This window comes from Cyanistes caeruleus, chromosome Z (genome assembly GCF_971803275.1).
Source record: "Cyanistes caeruleus chromosome Z, bCyaCae1.hap1.1, whole genome shotgun sequence".
NCBI lineage: Eukaryota > Metazoa > Chordata > Aves > Passeriformes > Paridae > Cyanistes > Cyanistes caeruleus.
Window position 1 is genome coordinate 20,864,399 of NC_141732.1, and position 20,674 is coordinate 20,885,072.

The following is a 20,674-nucleotide window of genomic DNA, read 5'->3' on the forward strand; positions in this document are numbered from 1 at the left end:
ACAAAAGCGAGAACTTCCCAATTGTCCCAGTGCCATAGCAAGCTTACAATTTATATTTTGTAGCTAACACAGAAATTAAGTACTGGATCTAGGAATAATCAGATAAAATAGAAGATGTATGTAATGTTTCCTATTGGGTCTCTAAAGGTTTGCACCAGGGAGAGAGGAAGAGATTAAATATTCTTTAAGTAAAATAATCTAATTTTTTATGCAACTGATAAACTACATTTATTTCTTATCCTACATAACTGACATTAAAAATAAGTTCACAAGAAAAACATGAAAGTATAGGATAGGATAATTTAATAGTGCATAAACCAATTATTCCCATACAAATCTAATTGGCATTACCTCATATGCCAAATGTCCACTGAAAGAGAAGAGCAAGAGTTCTGTAAGATCTAGCAATCTGCACATAAAATTGAGTATTGCACAGAGACTGCTTCCACTGAGCATCTCCTAATAACATTGTGCCTCTCCCATCTCTACTCGTCAAGCTCAGTGTAGCTGAAAACTCAAGGAGAATAGCCACGTCTTCAGATAAGGACCTACATATGGTAGCTACTGAAGCATATCCCTGCCAATCTGTACTGTTTTTAAAAAGAAACATTTCAGCAACAGCTCAAAAAGCCCCCTGCTTTTAAAACACTTAAAAAAAAAAATTGACTTGGTGACTTAGTTTGAGTGGATGGGGAGACAATATCTGAGGTTCTACTGCTATGCTTGTATTTAATAGAATGCTTTCCAAATACCCAGGAGCCTGACTCCAGCAGGCACCTGTAATCATGACTTTTCATTACCATTTTCACTTGTGTGCATACAAGTCACAGAATTAAGACCAGTGCTTTTGCAGCACAAATATGCTCTTTAGAACACTCACTCAGAACATCAAATCAGCTTGCAAAAGACCATGTGAGGAAAAAAAGATTAATACTGTGTACATACTTCTCTAGTCTGTATTGATTTCTCAAGCAAAAAGAAGAATAAACAAGTCATTCACCGGGGTATGACTTCAAACACAGAAATGGGAGTGCAAGAGCTAATTCCCAGGGAGTTTCCAGCTTCTCCTTGTGCATCTGAAAATTCTATCCCATATTTTTTAATGAACTTGACTGATGTCTAAATACTCTGACTGTAGTTGGTTTGTTCATATTCACTTTTGCATGGGCAGTCCACTATTTAGTTAGGTGTGCCATGGCTCTCCAGCCTGTAATAACAGTGGGCAGGTATATCACATTTATCTCAACAGCATAAAGCTGACTGAATTTCAATTCTTCAGGCTATTATGCCTCTTGAAGATTGGTAAAATCAGCTGGTAAAATGAGATGAGAGTGCTTTTGGATAGTCAGAGCGATAAAGTGCACCTGTCTGCAAGCAAGGTTGATGATCAGAATTAAGCAGGGAGGGCTGCTTCTCCATAGGAAGAAAATTAATTTGGTTCTAATGTAACACCACAGAAGAAATCTTCAGGCAAGCCATTGTGCAAAAACTGGATAATGTCCTTGCAATATAAGGATAACTAGGTACTGTCCAAGAATTACCAATTCATACAAAACCAGCTTTACCTAGCTTCCTTCTAATCCCACTGCACTAATTCTTTTTGGAGCCTTTGGAAAATTAATCAGGAAGCATAAAAATATGTTTATTTTTCACCCCCTCTAAAATGCTTAGTAACAGTGTCGGCTTGTTTAAGATCCAACACCTCAACAGAGAACATAAAACAAATTTACTTTTTCCCAGATGTCACAGACCTTGACAGAACAATACAGATTTTTCAGGTAAGTACAGAAAACCATCATATTTTCTACATGGATTAATGCAAGTTATGTTGGGGAAGTTTTTAATGGGGCTACCTTGCTGGTTAGCAGCTTGTTTTTATCATACAGTTCAGTGTAATTCTGGTAGGCAGGAAACATGTTCTCCACAAGTTTGACTTCCTCTTCATTCTCACTTATGTGACTCTGCAACAAGAAAATGCATAGAGTTCTTTAAACAGCACTGAACCTGACATTACAATCTGAGCAATCTCCTGATGTTAAACATACATTCAGAAAAAACAGTGTTTGTAAAGCCTATAGTTAGATCTAGTCCTTGCATTTCTTTTTTCCTCAGACCTGAAGAAGCTTTCACAGGACCTAAAGAAGTATCTCCATTTGTTCTTTTACAAGTGATATGAGATGATACATGAGTCCATCCCAGTAGTGTGGCAACACAATGGCCCCACTTCCAGTTTTTGGAAGATGTTAAAATAATAGATAAAATAATACACAATGTGATTGTGAGGTAAAAGAGAGAACAAGCCTACAACGGAGTAGATGCTGAGACCAGGGCAGCAGATGTTTATCTCCTCCCAAAGGCATCTTTAGATGGTCAGCATGCTGTCTGTCCGTGCCATTTAAATGGCACACAGAGCTCTCAGAGCTTACCTGCACACGGAGATCGTGGGTTTGTGCTAAATCCCCAAGGGCATTCAGCAAGTCCTCTGTGCAGGAGGGGCCAAAGCGGGGGGTTATTATAGGCTGTACTCTGGGATACTGAAAATAATAGAAGATGGAGTTTGTATTCTACATATATATTTCAGAAACCATAAGTAAGACTAGCAGTTACATGACAATTACATTTTGTCTTCATTTCTTGCTGCTTACTGCATCCTTGCCAACTCAAATTTAGCTGTATAGTAATTTCCTTGCTTTCATTAGACATTTCATTGCAGAAACAGAGAATGAAAGTGTGGGTTTCTTACAACAATTTTAATGAACTTTATTAAAGAGTTTGTTTTCATTAGAACTGTCATCAAGTCATTGAAATTTTACCAGTCTTCAGCAGCACTGGATTCTTTCTCATATTTGCTGACAGCCTACATGGATGATGAGAAATAAGTCAGTTGAATGACCAGATATTTTCCAGTCCCACTTCTTGTGACCATTGAAGATACAATGATGCAAAACTGCAAGCTTCTGTAAAACCAAAGCCATTTTCTTGTTCAATCTTCTCTACTTATAACAGCAACAAAGCCCTGAACTCCCTAGACAGAAGGAATAGTGGTATAACCAGATATGTTATAGAGTAGGAAACAGTGGGGAAGACACCAAGAACTACAGAGGTTTACACCTCGCATCTCTAGATTAAGATTTTCCTAAGGAAATTGTCAACAGGATTACAGTTCTGTCATCAGTCAGAGGCAAGAGTTTTGTACAAGCCAGTAAGTGATAACTTGGACTCCAGTTCTTTGTATTATGCCCCAGAAAAAAAGGAGCTTGTGTCTTTGCAAATTAGACAGCTTACTCTAATAAGAGTTTGGGCATCACTGTAGTGATACATACCATTTAGGCATTAAAATCCAGGCAACTGCTCCTGAATATTTTGAGATGAGATGTCAGAAGAAACCATTGAAAACTAAAGGCTGATAAGAAAAGTACTACTGTGTATAATACTGGAGTGTAAAGTTCTATCTTTACCACAGAAGAGTAAGCATGAATTTCTTTAGAAACATACTATAAGGCATGTGCTGACCTAAAACATTGATTTTATAGTGGATTAGTAACTTTACTTTACTTACTTTACTTAAAGAAGCAATGATTTCTGCTGGTGAGGATTCCTTCAATTAGTCTGTCTACTTATATTCCACAGAGTGATGAACCGAATTCCACCTTTCTTAAATGAGAGATTGTCCTCTCTAGGAATCCAGGTATTTCAAACTCGATAGAGAAATGCGCAAGACATTGCTCTGCTCTGAGCACAGAAAACTGATTTTATGCTATTACAAGTGCACATTTCTCAACATGACTAGCAGAACATTTTTCAGAATGGTATCTGTCTACTACACAGAAAGATATATATTTATTGATCTTTCACTAAGACAACAGATTTGGACAGCAGGATTATTTATTTCATGTGTTCACACAGCATCTTCTGAATACAGAAGTGAATTCAAAAAAGAGCACTACTTACTTTCTTTTCTAGTAGTTCTTTAACAAACCTGAAAAAGGGTAGAAATAAAGTTGCTATAAATCTGTCCTCTATGTCATAGATTATGAAAAATACAAAAAATATATACTTGGACACCCTGTTAAACATTTCAGACCGATCAATTTTTTTACAGAACCTTGAGCCAGATTTTCAGATGAAATAAAAAGAGGGAACACAATGAAGTCAGGATAGTGACACCAAATTATGCTCCTTTTGAATTTGACTCTGAACATGCAGACTAATGAAAGTTTTTTCATCTAAATACTTAGCATTAGACAAGCCATAATTATTCTGAGTTCTCCCTGAAAACCAAACACATGCTGCATTGAATGAATTGAAAACAAAATTATAACCTACAGCTGCAATATTGAAGAAAATAAAAAAAAAGCCAAACTTTGTCCATGAATTCAAATTGCAGTGTTTAAACCTTTTCAAATCCAAATATTAGAATATGCAGCAATATTTTATATCTTACATTAGGGTGCATATGTCCTCATTCACTTGAAGAACCCTTGATTTTTTGGAAATGCTTATATTAGTATTAGCATACAGATGATATATCTTCCAGAAAATAAAGATTTACTTTGTTAAATAAAATGCTACCTGAGACCTCTACAAAAAACCGCAAGCAGACACTTGCTAGATGCAGATCGATGCAGATCGCCAAACTAAACTTCCTCCTACTTTGAAAGGAGGAAATTCTTTGAAAGCCCATTTGTTCAGTGCATGTAAGTGACTTCCGAAAGACAGTTTGAAATGCTTTCTGGACAGGATCTCTTGTGCTGGTTTCCCATTAATTGATAAGAGGAGGAGTAAGGAGAAAAGAAACCACCCATGGAAATTATTTCCCTGAGAGAAGCCAAGAGCTTCCTCTGTGCCTGGATAAATCCAATAGCTGGCTAGCTCTGAGAACTCACAACCTATTAAACCATTTAGAAGCATTCCACCTCTGTGAATTCCACATTTTAAAAACAGACAAGCCCGGGAACTCTGTCTCTTGCTTCCAGCCTTGAAAGTTAAGTGAGCTCTGGTGCGGCCGGCCACGCTCCGCCGCAGCCTGAGCGGCCTGGCGGGGCCGGGCCCCGGCACCGGCAGGGTGGGGACGGGAGACCGCGGGGCCCCGGCCAAAGCTGGGCCAGTTCACAGCTGCTAACATCTTGCTCACACAGCCCTCTCCCCGTCATCGGCCGCGCCGAGCTGGGCTCCACTGAGCCCCAGGAGCGGCTGCAGGCCGGGCCAGGCTCCCTCCCCTGAGGCGTCCCCACAGCGAGTGCCAGTCAGCGGGAGGGGCCCAGCGCAGCCTGAAGTCCGTCACCGTCACTGCTGCGGCCACTGGCCATGACCATCTGCAGGTCTGGACGAGATACTAACCCTTTCACAGATGAGACCTGCAGACCTTAATCCTCTCCAGGGAGAGGAAAGAACAGAGTGACGTAGAAAACAATATGAAGACGCCAAGGTCAGTAAAGAAGGAGTCTAGTCCCAGGTGGAAGGAGAATGAGGAGATTCCCTAGTATGGAGGCTGAAAGTTCTTTTGGTAAGGCCACAGAGATGGATTATGATACACTAAAATATTCCCTTTAATTCATGAGAACGTATGGGGGGGGGGGGGGTGGAGTGTTCAAGCTGTAGATGTGAGCAGATGCATCCATGATGAAACAAAGTGGAGGCTGAGGAGTTTTGATCCCATGAGAAGCTTGAACAGAGAGAAATGAGAGTGATGAAGACCCCTTGCACCCACAGAGAGAAGAAGACCTCTCTTCCCAGAGATAAAGATGATTGTAAAGATAGATGAAGAGAACCTTTGCTTTTGAACAGCTCACCCTTAGAACAGTAATAGTTGAGATGGCCCATTAACTCAGCTGTGGGAAGGCTATGAAAATGGGAGGAGCTTCACAATTGCAGATTTTTTCGTGGGCAGCTGCTATATCATGGAACTGAAGAGCCACAAAAGAGCTGTTTCTTGTGGAAAATTTTCCATGGCATGGCAGGAGAAAACTCCTCTCCCTACAAGAACTGATGAAAGACTATTGTAGAAGTAGTAACTGATTTAAAACAAGACAGGTCTTGTCCCTATGTTGTCAGTTGGGGAAGAAAAGAAGTCGGGCACAGGGAGGGAAAGTGTTCTGAAGGTTTTTATTCTGATTCTTCTTATTCTTTTAGTTCTGTTAATAAAGGGTTTTTTTCATACCTTTAAAGTTTTGAACCTGTTTTGTCCTCCTCCTAATTCATTTCACAGATGGAAATGAGTAATTCTAGTAGGTGTACTGGCAACTTTAGCCAGCGCCAAACTCACCACATTATTTGATGCATTGGCCAGGAAACTCAAATTGGCAAATCTAAACCACTACATCTGTGAATTTTTATGTCATAGTTCATAGTAAGAAAACTGTCATTTTGATCACATGTTGTATAAACTTTATTAAATGTCTTCAGAAGGAAAAGAAAATTACGCTAGAGGCTACATTCACAGCCCTGTAGCTCATGCTAGATCACCAGAAGAAAGTGAGAGACCCAGTTTTGACTTCTGCGAAGCCCAATGGAGTTTGAGCCCACCACTGTCTATAACTTTGAGATCCAAAATGCAGGGTGAATTAGCTATCATCTAATAGCTGTCTCTCCTCTTACTGATTAACCTGATATAATAAAATACTGGCTTGAACAGAAGCTCTAACAGAAAAATAATGCCCAGGTGACAACACAAAATGGCTGTTTTCCTTCTTTCTCACTTTCTTTGAATAGTGTGAGCTGTTTCAAAACTGATGAAATGTGGTGAAATATGTTTTGCAAAAATACACATTGTTGGCTTATGTACTTCTCTATGAGGAAAGAAGCTCAGCTTCAAATCACAGTCTTCTGTAGTAGAACCGACTTGAACAAAGGTTCTCACCTTGGCAGCTGACTATAACTAATAGTGCCATATATGCTACTCTAGACTTCAATTCCCTAACTTTTTCATTAAATCCTCTTCGATAAAGAATGGTAGATTCAGATCCTTGACAAATTTAAATTTAATATATGAAGAAATTGGAATTGTCTTATTTCCATGCATGCAATATAAATATTTCTGGATATTAACTCCAAATAAGTTAAATGAGTGTAGTCCATTTACTGACAGTGTGACATCACATTTGTTAGATTCTTAAAAAAGCAAACTAAAAAAAAAAAACAACTAACATGTTGCCCTCTTAATTAAACACCTCTTCATCGTTCTGCAATTGTATTGCTGTGATTCAGGTAAGTACTCCAGATCCATGCCAAGAAGCACATAGCTTTCTTCCCTAGACAGCTATGGAGTACTTGTGGCTCACCCTAAGCTGAGAAACATTTCTTATTGCAGAACCAAAAAGGAATGAGTTGGAGGTAAAAGATAGGTATTTAAAAGAAAGTTATTTAGACCCTTCTGAAGCTTTTAAAACTGTCATAACTGGAAGTTCTGTTTCTTTCAGGCCCATATGGCAGGACTTGTGCCATATTATGGAAACTGGGGGTTTACACAGGGGAAAAAAAATGCTGGAAGAGTGAAGGTAACTAATAGTACATGTTTTAAAAATGTCTTTAAATATAAACACCATTAGAAATACATGACCATTTCTAACTTTCATTGTCATATCTTTAGCATGGCTCATAAAAACAAGGGAGCAACCTCACACAAGTGTGATAAGATGTTTATATCCCTCTTTAGGGTTTTGTCTTTCAGCATGACATTTGAAACATTTGTATAAGCAAATAAATAGTTTTTATAAGTAAATAAATAAATAAATAAAAAGAGCTGTATATCTGCTTAACTGTTTTCTGAGCATGGGTGTGAAACATAAGAAAAACATATGACAGTAAGCTGCCATACTCCAGTCTTGGTTCTTCTCCACTACAAACATTGCATTCATTTGATTCTCCTTCATTCTCTTGGCTGCACATTGGAGTAGTTTGACTGGTACAGATAAATAAAGCTTTAACCTAAATGGTGGAAGGAAATAGCTTAGAAGTTAATGGGTACAAAGGAACTGGCTACCACCTCACCATCCATATATGGTCCCTTGACCTCCATACACAAAGTTGTGAGAAGGAAAAGAGGCAGCAGAAAACACACATATCCTCTCAAACCCTACATCTGTGGTTTCTCCCTCTCTTTGGAAAAGCCAGAGAGATGCTACTTGGGCTGTGCAGCAGCTGTATGTGCAGGAATTGCCAGGACTGCAGGGGATAGTACTTTTGTAAGAAAAAAATACTTTGCTAATAAATTCACACCTTTAAGCTCTTAGAGAGATTCACTTTTCAGATGTATGAAAAATCTTATTTTAAAAGGTCATGCCATCAATTTTATCATTTTACCTTTCTGTCTCTTGGACAGAGTCAGCAGTAATCTCTCTGTATTGTGGCACAGTCTCATTCATGTCCATGCAGACTTTTCCAACAAATGCTCGTTGACCAAATTTATCTGTTGAGATGCATTAGAATATAAATCTCAGAATCACTGGTTCTCAGAAGCCATTACCAAAGCTTGAACTGAGATAAAAAAAACAAAGTCCACCCCACCCAGCTTCATTTAAGATGACCAGAATTTATGCTCTTGTCTTGTCTCTAAGCTAGGATCATTCATGTGACTTTTTAAGTAAAAAAAAAGAAAAGAGGAAATAAGGAAACAAACAACACTTAAATAGGACATTTAGCATTAACACCCAACTTTATAAATGAGAGCTAGATTATTGTAGTTTAACCACGACCAGAATTTTTAATGGTAGACAGCTGTGACACAGTGGATGAGAAACACAAGCATCAAAGTACAGTAGCTGTAGTAGATGAATACCTGGAGATGAGAGAAGGCACAAAGATCTCAGCAAACCATCTCTCCTTAAGGAAAAGGAGCAAAATTGCTAACAGGTCTCCCACATGCAGTTAGAGGGAGATTTTTCCAGATCTATTCTAGCTTCTTTGCTGAGATTTACCCATGCTAGATGAATAAATCAGAATTCATATGTAAAACATATGTATGATACCCAATTCTAGGCTGTCAAATGTGTTTCTAAATCAGATCTCTTTGTCCACTTTTATTATTTGAGTTGTTTAATGTAAAAGTTTTAAAAATTTCCTACTAAATCAGAAAGACTAGTTAATTTTTGATGAAATCTGAGGTTCTTATTAAATTTCTTTGCTTTACAAGCTGTCTGAGCCTTGAGAAATCCTGCAAGAACTACAACATTTTCAAACAGCAGGCATTTGCATCTGTGAACAGAAGGGAAGGATAAGATTCTGATGCACCTTCCTCTTCTCTGATTTTTGAGAGTGTGTAAAGATTTTTGACACTGATTATCAGCTGAAACCTCAGAGTACCAGGAAATTAATGTACTGACTGGGTCTCCTGTCATTCAGTTCTTTTAAAACTCAAATGACAAAAGGTTAGAAAGAGCAGAGAGCTGCAGCTGGAGCACAAGTCCAGCAGACCTAATTCAAGCTCAGCCAGCAGCAGATTTGGGAGTGAAGAGACGAGTTGCAACAGTACAACAGAGATACTTAAATGAAAATGGGTAACAAGTGGGGTTTGGGGACACAGTGTGACAGGTACAATGAATAAAAAACAAATTAGGAGAAAGACAGATTCCTGGCTAGTGTAAAACTCCTAAATATTGTTTCCTTCAACTAACATGATCCACACAATATCCTTCAAAACTCACTGTTAGACTCACCTATAATTTCAGCAAGAATAAGAGAACTGTCTGTGTGAATTGTTGCGAAGTAGCAAGCTGTAGTCGTGCCATTCTTTAGAGTTCGTCTCTAAAAAAAGAAATCAGTTTCAACTGTCTGGAAAAAAATCAGTAAAGCTGCCAAAATACAGAACAGGCAGTCTCATTTCAAACTACAAGAACATTTAGTTATTGTGAAATTTTGCAGTGAAGTGGGAAGGTAAAAATATAGATTTTTAATTTCATAAAAGCTTTTTTAAGTCTGAGGGTTAATAAAAAAAAAATTCCTCAAAGAATTTTTGCAATGGCTAAACCCATAAAAACCAGTCTATATTCTTTCCCCCAAACTAGAAATACTCCAACTTATATTTAGAAATACAGCTAGTCATTTTTGTTATTTCCTAGTTATGAAAGGCTGTTCAATTTTCACTTCATAGGTGAAGGATTGTTTATCTAGTGTTAGCAAAGCAAGGCTTTTGGGGAAGATGATGGTTTTCTTTTAGCAACCTGATTTAGCTGGAAAAACAAGTCAGGTTTTCATGTATCAAAAACCTTTGTTGATCCCAAATACAAAATAACAAACTTAACTGTAAAAGTAAACTGAGCACAACTGCTCGAACTATGAGCTAATTATTTACCTGATATACCATTTGAAAGGAAATGGAGGTTGACACCTCTTCATATTACTTTTGGGGAACATAATAATAAATTATAATAGGTATCTTAATTACGTTAATTCATTATGAAATGTGTAGCTTCTCCTGTCCTTAGGCCTGATGCAAACTATGTTATCCACTTATCCAACATACAGGCTTAAACTATATTTTGGTTCTGGCTGCCAAGTAATTTCAAAATTTTCTTTATTTATTTTTTTTTAATACGATAGAAGGTGAGACAACCAGCACAATGTTTGGAGGAGGGCTAGAGCTAACTATCTGATAAGCATGAAGCCAAGCTCTGTCTTTTCCTTACAATACTCAAATGAAAATCTCTAAGAGTTACAAAAAAGTCTCAAAAATAGCTATTTCATTACTGACACAAGTTACCTTTGTCTTTCCTAGCTTTTAAAATTCATAATCCTCTACTTCTGAAATCCTAACAACATTGTTGAATTAAAAACATTCTGTTTCCAAATCATCAGCACAAAGAGGAGGCTCCAGTTAAAAGCAGGAAAATTTCACCTAAATTGTTTCTTTTGCTGAGTACAGAAAGTGTTGGAAACAGGATCTTGATTTGAAAAAAAATCCACTGTGTTTTCATTACAACTTCAAAAGCACAATGATACTTAGGAAAAAACATTGCCTCCATCTAAGTTTAGTCCTGATTCTAACAGGTGAAGGTTATTACTGGCCTCACCAAACACTGCAGAATGACTGGTATTCTGTATCTTCTGTAGGTGAAGACATTTTCCTGACCCTATTGTCTTTGATTCACATTGGGAATGTGAATCAAACATTCTAAAATGAATGATCTAAATTTCTAAAATGAATTTGACCTAAAATTCTAAAATCAACAAAAATAACTGCGCTGTTCAGGCTCCCACAACTAACTTCCACCTCTCTCTGGCAGCTCTTTTCCAGATGATATTGTGACACACCTTCCAGGGTGAGGACTCTAGACATGCTGGTGTCACTCAACCTGTGCTGTAACTGTGTTTGGCATACAGTCTGAAGGTGAGGTCACCTCTATTTTTAAGCAGTTGAAGGCATATGTGCTTGTCACTAGAACTTATGACCAAGCTGCTCTTTCATGTTTTTACCATGGCAGATGGTACAAATTTCTTTTTAAATTTGTGTGGCAAAGAACAGTATAACTATTTATTTCTGATTTGTTATGCTATTATGTTGACAACAGATGCTGTCACTGTAATAGACAAATGCAAGGCAAATTATGCTGGCCAAATAATTTAATCTGTTGGAGATATTTCAGTCCGCATATTAAAGGATAAATTTCATTTATAGGACAGAACTAGTACTCTGCAATATGACCTAGCTGCTTGTTGTCCGTCCAGTGGATCATAAAGATTTTACAATGCTCAGAACCAGTCTAGCTCAAACACAGTCTTTTCTTGTCCCATAGTACCATTGAGAGACTCCATAGAAAGCCCCTGCAGTGAAAGGTATTCCCATTATAAGGATCTCAGCAGCAGCAACATCTTCCTTTACTAATTCAGAGCTCCCCAGATTTGTCTATGAAAAGTGTCTTCTCTTTCATGTGCTTTTGCAGATGGGGAATTCATAATAGAGGATTTTTGTGCAGAAAAGGGAACATCCCCTGAATTTTATTTTATTTTTTGCTATACTTGGTTATTGCTGCATGGAGCAGCACCTGTCTACACCTGCTGGCTGTACTAATTCTGAGAGTAGATTAAATGTTGGTCATTGTATTCAGAAAAGGTGATAAAGGGTTCATTGTTAATCTTGTGATTAAAGGAACTCTCTTGCCAGCAACAACAGAACAAGACTGGAACTAATAACAGACAGTCTTGGCTAGCAATTAGAACAGTGGCTATCTTGGCTTTATCTGGTTTCCGTGACAGTAAAACATTCTCTGCTCTTTCTGCTGACCTTCTGAATACATACCTTATATTACACAAAAATGAATGTCATCAAGTAGGTAAAGGTCATTTGCAGGACTTACAACAACTCTGGTGTACACTTCTTCTGCAAAACCACTGTCCTGGTATTTGGCTTCTGTTGGGAATGTGTAGGAAGTCAACCACTGCAAAAGAGGCAGGTCTACTCTTGTACCAGTAAATGAATACTGAGGCGCATGAATATGTGTATCAACCAATCCAGGCATGAAGAATTCACTAAGGAAAGAAAATAAAATTGTAATAATCCAAAATGTCTCAAAATTCTCCCTGATAGTTAGCTTTGTTTTAGAGAGTGTACTTCAGTAAAATCCACCAGAATAAATGGTGAGTACAAATTAACCTGTGTCTTCCAGCATCAGCCTATTAACTCCTGCTGTACCTCTACCCATACCCATCTTTTGGTATGAAGCAGTTCATAATATCATTTATACAGCAAAATACATATATCTAACTGTGAGAAAAACAATGTAAGAGCATGATTAACCCAATTATCTCTAATATTGACCCACCCTAACAAACAAAAGGGAGCAGACTTCACCACAACTAAAATTACTCCACTATAGAATCCACCTGAAAAAGAGATTTGTAAAGCGTTGTTTCCTATTATGGATATAGATGGAATGCCTCTAGCTCCCAGGCCATTATATTTACAAAATGTGACTTTCTGTATGCCAGTTTTCCTCTACATTATTTATATGTCGATGTAGACATATAAAATCAATGACTTAATGGAAGAACAAACACGGCGTCTAAAAATACAGACATAGACGCTGGTGAAAAAAATTCTGCTCAGTATCTTGACAAGAAAAACCTATTTACAATGTAACTCTATATGTTGTCATATAATGTTCATGCAATGAAACAGATTAATTTATCAACATTACTAGGAAGTTGCTATGGCTATTTTGTTTCGTGCTGAAACTTCTTACTGCTTAACATTTCTATCACTCCTCTTTCCTTCTTCCTGACTACTGAATTAACTGAGTTTTGTCTCTTTTTAGCTTTTTCTTTTTTTTTTTTTTCTTTCTGTTTTCTTGCAATCTATAAATGCTGAAAAGTCTTCCTCAATCTGATCCATATTCTTCCACCTTGTACCTTCATCCGCACCTTCCACTTTCCTCAGGCTATTTCAAGTGAATAAAACATCTGATTATTCATAAAGATTGTATGATTAGCCTTCTAGCAAAGCATAACAATTTTTGAGCAATTGACTACTAGAGGGATGCTGCAGCTCTCAATTCTAAGCCACACTTTGTTTACAATCCTACTACATGCAAAGCCTAGTAGATACAGTCCAAAAGATTTTCATTTCACCATAAAGTTGAGGGATTTCAGTAGATGAAGAAGAAACAAAATGTTCCAGCTGCAGTATAGTGAGAAGTCAAAAGCCCTGTGTTTAAAAGGTTTAAAACTTCTAATTATATTCATTTTTATCATGGAATGTGTCAAAGTCCAAGCAAATGAGTTTCATGTTTGCAGTGTCAGTGTTACCTACATTTACTACATCTAGACTTTCATGTTAAGCACAGCCCACTACTAACAACATGGGTATAAAATGCAGTCTTAAGAAAGAGTGGCACTTCTGTAAGCACAGAAGTGATTATGCCTGAAAGCTAAATGCAGCATTTTGTTCTGTGCAGTATACATCAGCCAGCACCATTCAGCCATGTCTGCAATCCCAAACCAAGGAATGCAAAAAGAACATGGACTGTTCTCCAAGTCGTATCCAGAACATAGGCACCTTTGGGTAAAGGGCTCTCACTGCATTGAAATGGAAATTTTCCCATTTAAATTTATGGGCATCATATGGATTTGATGTGCTCCCTGTCAAAATGTATTCCAAAGACTTGCTCTATGTCACTCAAAGAAGAAACTGCATTTGCTGAAGTTAGCCTTTAATAAAACACATACTGTTTACTCAGTTGTCTTATGTCAGATGTTTTGAACCCCCACGTCTTCGCCAGTTCCTCTAGCTGATCAGCTTGTTCCACAAATGCAATCTAAAAAAGAAAACATAGTTAAGTACTTTAAATGTGCATCCCACATCAGCTTTATGTGAAGACAAAACAAGTTATATCTTAAAACCAGTTTTACATACTTACTACGGAGGTGTTGGGTTTGCATTGAGACACTTGTTCTTCCTGACTACCAAGTATGATTTTGAAATACTTCCCCATAATCCAGCGACTAACCGCACCCACCTTGTAGCTCGTAATAGAACAGTTAATTCCTTCTCAAATAATACACTGGCAGAACAGCACAGACCTTAGTGTGCTGTAACACACTAAGGTAACATCATGCTAGCAGTGCAGTCACTTGCTGAGGGGGTGTACAACAGCCTGACAGGAATGCAATATTCACAGGAATTGCAGTATTCACCACCAGAGGGGTCAAATTACCTGCTTTGCCTATGACTGACTGACATCAAGCTAAGTATTTTCTAATTTTCTGCTTGTGTTGGGCTTTCTCAATTTTTTTCAGTGCCTAGGATGAGAAAAGAAATTGAGGGAAAAAAATGTGGATAATATTTTCATTTTACGGAATGGGCTAAAAGGATGATGAGATCTTTGCTTATTTCAAAATAAAACCCGACATTCTATAGCCAAACTCAACCCCATTTGACTTCTAGAGAACATAGACTCTACTGATGATGAGTTGCTGTTGCCTAGTCAGAATTTTAGCACATATCCTACTTATTTTTAAATTCCGTGGTATTTTAATCTACAACATGACTCTCAGCAGCTGAATCCTCAACTCCTTGATTCTCTGGTCTATCCACTAATAGGCATGACAGCTCCTCAGGAAACAGAGATTATGGAGCCTAGGAACTGCAATGCCCACTACAGGGTCCAGGTGGGATCCAAGTTTCCTCAACACTTGACAATTTAGAGGAGTTGGAAGTCTCCACTGGCTGAAGGCTGACTATCTGAGCTTAGAGAAATTCTTGCCTCTAGCCACAGCTTCTGACAGAAACCGATTCATGGCCTTCTAACTCCCATGGTGTAAGAGCTCATGCCCCTAAATTCAAGGGAATACTCTTCCTGCTACCAGTATCCCTTTGGTCCTGGGATGATGTCCACACTGAGGGCCTGTATTACCCTCAGGACAGCAGTTTCTAGGGCAACAGTTGAAAAGAAAAGAAAACCCACATTAAAAAAGGCAAGACTTAGTACTTCTAAAATTGCAGTAGGAAGAAACTTGGGAGGAAGAACAAGAGGACTAAAAAGGCATTGTTTAGCAGTTATTTGCTAACTAATGATATTTTTTATGTGTATGTTTCTTTTGCATAGAAATTTACCATGTTCTGTTTTTCCCATAGACAAAAATAAATAAAGCTTCTAAACTGTAAATGTTGCTAAACTGTAGACAAGAAGTTGTTGGCTGCCTAGTCTTTTAAATTAATCATGGCTGGTATGATTTATATTGTCTAAAGAACAGAAGTTTTACATTTTCAGTCAGAAAACATATTTAAATAATATCATATAAATAAATACCCCACTAGCAAAAATTGTAGGATTATAGTATTCCATTAATAGTTCACAAGAATCAGTATTGTCCCCCATGCAAAGAGGAATACATCCAACTTAATTAACTGTATAACTGCAGAAGGCTTGGAATACAGACCTACTAAAATATTTGATGTGCAATAAAGAAAATGTCATTCATTTGACTGAAGTCAAAATTTATGCAGAATGAGCAATGTTAGAGCTGCTGGGGGGGAGAAGAGTGAAGAGGGAGGGGGGAAAAAAAAGAGAGGAAAAAAACCCATGAAACACCAGATGACAAATTCTGGAAACAGGCGTTGCCATGGAAAAGCAGTGGCTGTTATGTACTCTTAGGGTGCAGAAAAATAAAATACTTAAATTATGGGAAAATGAAGAAAATATGTTTCAAGGAAGCTGGATACATGAAATCTATTCTAAACCTGACACCTGGTGTATTATGGTTGAGTTAGACTATGGGTAAATCAGCAAGACATCTACATTTTTTTCAAACTTCCCAATGGAATTCCTTAATCAGCCAAGAGTTGTTCCCCATTGCTTTAGGATGCATTTCTAAATCTGAATGCTTTAAGGTCTTTGGATACTTGTTTCAGTATTTGCTTGTGCATTCAAGGTAACCAACTGGATGCACAGCTCTTTAAATTAGTTCTGCACCTCAGGACTGTAGAAGCAAGAAGAAATTCTGCAGCAGAGTCACTACTGAGTCAAGAGAAGTGTGCAAGACTGAGAGCTTCTGCTTTAAAGAAGGAAGTCGAGGAGAATAACTGGTACTTTGGGAAAGGTATATCACAAAACACAGAATCTCATGTGTTACTCATATAATGGGGCTAAAGCCTCCAAATATCAGGGGTAAACATCTCCCTGTGGCTCACTCAGGCCTTTTGTACACCAAGTGACACCCAAAGCTCTTGCATTAGACCGTGCATCAGCACTGAGGCAGCAAACCCTGGCTGCCTTCAAGCACCACAAATATTTTGCTAACAAGAGAAAGGGAAGTGAACAATTCTGGCTGAAGGAACATGGTTTTTTTGGATCCAACAGGGCTGTCTTCCTTTATTTCTGGCTATGACATTCATAGGTGAACATGAGAAGGGGTCTATCCCTCTTTCCCCTCCCATATGCTCTCTTGCCTCCCTGTTCCCACAGTTATTAAATGACTTTTGCAATTAGACACATGATGCCTATTGTTTGCCTAGTTCCCAAAACTGGAATGTGAGGCTAAATGAGAGACAAGAACACTTGCTAGACACGGCTGCTAAAGGAACTGCCCAGCCTGCGGAGAAAGGCTAAGCAATGAACTCCAGATGGATGTTGGTACCCTGCTACCTTCCTCCTTGTACACCTGACCTGTGTACACTCAGTCTCCCAAATGGCTTAAATCAAACCTTATTCTTAAAATCCTTTTTCCACAACTCTTGCTCTTTTCATGACTTTCACAAGGGCTTTTAGGTTATTATTTTTTTCTATTTACTTAATCTTCTACTCACCTAGGATAATTACACCAGCATTTCAATAACAACTTACGGTTTTTACCTATATTTTCTTTACCCTGAGGAATATTGGTCTTTCTCTTCGCTGTTCCTCAAGAGAGACAGTGCACTACTCTGCAAACCACTCAGTTAAACATGGTCCTTACTGTGCTAACTTGATGATAATTTGGACTTTTATATACAAAAGCAATGGTTTTATTCATAAATCTTCCTTTCCATCTGGGGCAAAGTGGAGAGGGATGATATTTTACGTCCCATGGAGGACATGTGGGGAATCACACTGCAAAATAGAACCAGTTGTTCATACAAGCTCTTATACACGGTGCAAAATTTCTCCACAATGGAGTCAGCAACATGAGGTAAAAGGATACCTGTTTAGTTAAATCCACATATTTGGGAGGAAAACAGAAGCATTTCGGTGTAAATTTGAATAATAAAGGTGACCACATTTTCTAACCACTACGTCTTTCCTGAAAAGCCAACTCTTCTGTGATTCCAGTGGTTGTTCTGCATGAGGCTACATTATGAGCAGGGAGAGGAGAGCATATGGGATAATCACTTTATCTACCCCTGGAATATTAAAATGTCAAGATTTTGTAATAAAAAGAGATTTAAATAAGAGTGCTTGTCACAGTATTCTGGTGAAAATTTTATTTTAGGAAGACTGTTTTAATGGATTAAAAAAACAAACAAAACCAAAACATCTGCCAATTTATGGAAGGAAAAAAAGTATACCATGAATCCTTGATCCCTAAAAGAGGGAGAGTAAGTGAGAGCACAGATCCCTAGCTGTAGCTTACTAATGTACATCTTTTTTAGGAAAATCACTAAAAAAATCTTGATTTCCTAAGGATGCTGTGTAGACACACTTTTCCAGAAACTGACATTAAAGAGAGTGGAATGGAGTATGAATATCCATCTTCTGCAAGTGAGTTACACCAACCAAACGTTTTTTCATTCAAATCTATTGTTTTAGTGAACACCAGCCAATACATAACTATGCAAGATTTTACTCCCCTCATGTTCATCAAAATGCAGCTCCTCACAGACTTTGATACACCTTTGATACAAAGACTCCTCAACAGCTATGAAAGGGCTGACTTGAAACGGGCCATCATGGACCCGTGTGAACAGAGAAAATATTGTTAATGCTCAAAACATGCTTTGCACAGATTTCAAACGTTACTGAAGCCTGACACACACTGAAGCCTGTCATTTAGCCACAGGAAAGAAAATTACTTTTATGAATTTTACATAGGGTGCTCATATATGTTATTGAGTCTACAAGAAATCACAAGCTTACTTTCACAACCTGCACTACGAAACTCAGTTTCAAGTGTGATACTGCTAAGGGAATGACATTGCTTCCCCGCCAGACTCTCTCCTGCATTATCAGTAAGTGCCATGCTTGTTTTAAGCCTGGCTCATACTACTGAAATGCCCAACATCACCATCTTTCTAACTCTTTATGGGTATATGCCATGGGTTTTCTTTTTTGGTTTTCTCCTTTTTTTTTTTTCCTTTTTTTTTTTTTTGTGACAAGTCAAAAAAGCCTCATTTAGACAGCTGTGCAGTGGGTACAGAGCTGTTCACCATCACTGTTTAGATACCCTGAGAATAAAAAAACAGCTAGTGAAACTGAAAGAAAACAGAGAATCTGAACGAATGCCAGGACTAGGCACGCTGCTGTTCCTGCAGACTCGTGCCGAGGAGACGCGCTATCCCGGTTGCCACCAGCTCCCGCAAGTGCGAAATCCCTTCTCCGCGGCTCCTGCCCCGACAGACAGGACTGCGAAAATTTTCCGCTTTCTCCCCCGAGACCGTCGGGGCCGGCCCTTCCCCTCGCCACCCCCGGAGGCGGACTCGGGTCCGCAGCCGCCGCGGGCGGCCCCAGGGCAGAGCGGGGCTGCCGGCACCGCGGCCCCGCGGAGCGCCCCGGGAGGGACCGCCGGGCATCTCCCCCGCCGCCCGCCACACCCGCCCGAGCCCCCCACTCACTGTCCCGTTATCGTCCACCCCCAGAAGGTGTCCGTGGAGGATCTCCATGGGGGCGGAGGCGCTGGAGTGCACGAAGGTCCCCTTGAAGACGTGGGCGAGCGGCGGGCGCTGCGGAGAGCCCATGGCGGCGGCGGCGGGCTTGGCGAGAGCGGGCTGCGAGCTGCCACCCTGCGGGCTGCCTCCCCTCGCTGTCTCCCGGTGCCGCCGGCGGCTTCCTGGAGCTGTCACCATTTCCCCACCCCCTGGTGACTTTCTTTACGGGGAGTGGTTTCGGCTCAAGGAGGGCGGGAGGCAGCGCCGCGCCCTTCGCCTTCCCGCGGGCGGGGGGCGGGCGGTGTGCGGGATGCGCCCCCAGCCCTCGGCCTCCCCCGCCGCTGATGCTCCCGTCCCAGAGAGGTGTCCTCCCTCGCGCAAGAGGCGCGAACGACAGGAGAGGTGCCCAGTGGGTTTTGGAGTCCCAGCTTCTCCCTGGGAAGAGGTGAGAGATTGGACAAGGTGTCTGGTAGTGTCTTTCGAGTGTCTGACAACTCACTTCTGCAGCCAACCTGCGGGTTGTAACCACTTGCAGAAGTTTAATTTACAATAGGATTTCTTGGTTGGAAAAGACCTTTAAAACCTTCAAATGTCAGACTGTCTTGTCGGTTCTCAGCCTCTGTACTGGACATTAGAAGAGTGTAGGAATAGAGAATAGGTGCTAGCTGAGGTACCAGAACTTGCAGAAGCAGGCAGCCTCATTCAATGGAGGTGGTCTACAGAAAAAGAGAAAACAACCTCGGGAAAATGAAAAGCCGAGAAAAATTGATTTTGTTAACTAGGAAATGCATCCCCAGAACGACATTCTGCTCCAACAACCTAAGTCAAAGCACATAGTGAACCCACCCTAAGAGGATCACTATTGAGAGAGTTGGAATAAGACTTCACAAAGGCAGAATTGTGTGCATCAAGGATAACACCAGGAATGTCCTCTGAATTCAGGACTGAAGTCACTTGTATGCATCAACATGTCAAGTGACAAGTGAACTTGGCACCAAGGGCACTGACACTACCGTTCTCAAGGCTGCGTTGCAAAGTTTGTCATTACATGGTTTATCATTAAAAGACCTTTGCACTCCCCATTGTGCTGACACTATACTAATGCCGAGCAGATTATCTTTCCTACACACTCTCCAGACTAATGGTGGGAGGAAAGAGAAACACAGCAGGAAAGTGCCGAATAAATTTAATTTTAGTCTGCCATGGGCAAGTTATCATCCTCTATCTTGCTTTCTTTGCATAAGAATGTATTATGTTACTGAGAATGAAGCTTAAAAAAATATTTGGTTTATTGATATCAGTGGGATGTTCTTATGTGGATTTTGAGATCAGCTTAGTCAGGGAAAAAAGAGTGTCCAAAAAAAAAAAAAAAAGAAAAAGAAAAAATAGACATATGAAAGTGAC

General features: G+C 39.4%; 1 protein-coding gene and 1 long non-coding RNA gene across 2 annotated transcripts in view; one reads left to right on the forward strand and one right to left on the reverse strand.

Annotated features, from left to right (window-relative positions):
* Nucleotides 1-19,542, reverse strand: part of GDA (guanine deaminase) — a 31,491-nt gene extending 11,949 nt beyond the window's left edge. The window contains exons 1-8 of the mRNA XM_086869342.1: nt 19,238-19,542; nt 14,158-14,246; nt 12,291-12,462; nt 9,654-9,741; nt 8,302-8,407; nt 3,952-3,979; nt 2,427-2,534; nt 1,854-1,961 (exon numbers count right to left, since the gene is read on the reverse strand). Of these exons, the coding sequence (XP_086725468.1) occupies nt 1,854-1,961; nt 2,427-2,534; nt 3,952-3,979; nt 8,302-8,407; nt 9,654-9,741; nt 12,291-12,462; nt 14,158-14,246; nt 19,238-19,468 (930 nt within the window). The 5' untranslated portion in view covers nt 19,469-19,542. The remainder of the gene's footprint in view (nt 1-1,853; nt 1,962-2,426; nt 2,535-3,951; nt 3,980-8,301; nt 8,408-9,653; nt 9,742-12,290; nt 12,463-14,157; nt 14,247-19,237) is intronic.
* LOC111941609 (uncharacterized) lies at nt 5,008-11,323 on the forward strand. The gene is made up of 3 exons (XR_002870133.2): nt 5,008-5,506; nt 7,419-7,496; nt 11,220-11,323. It is a non-coding gene; the product is annotated as an uncharacterized LOC111941609 (long non-coding RNA).
* Nucleotides 19,543-20,674: the final 1,132 nt, after the last annotated feature.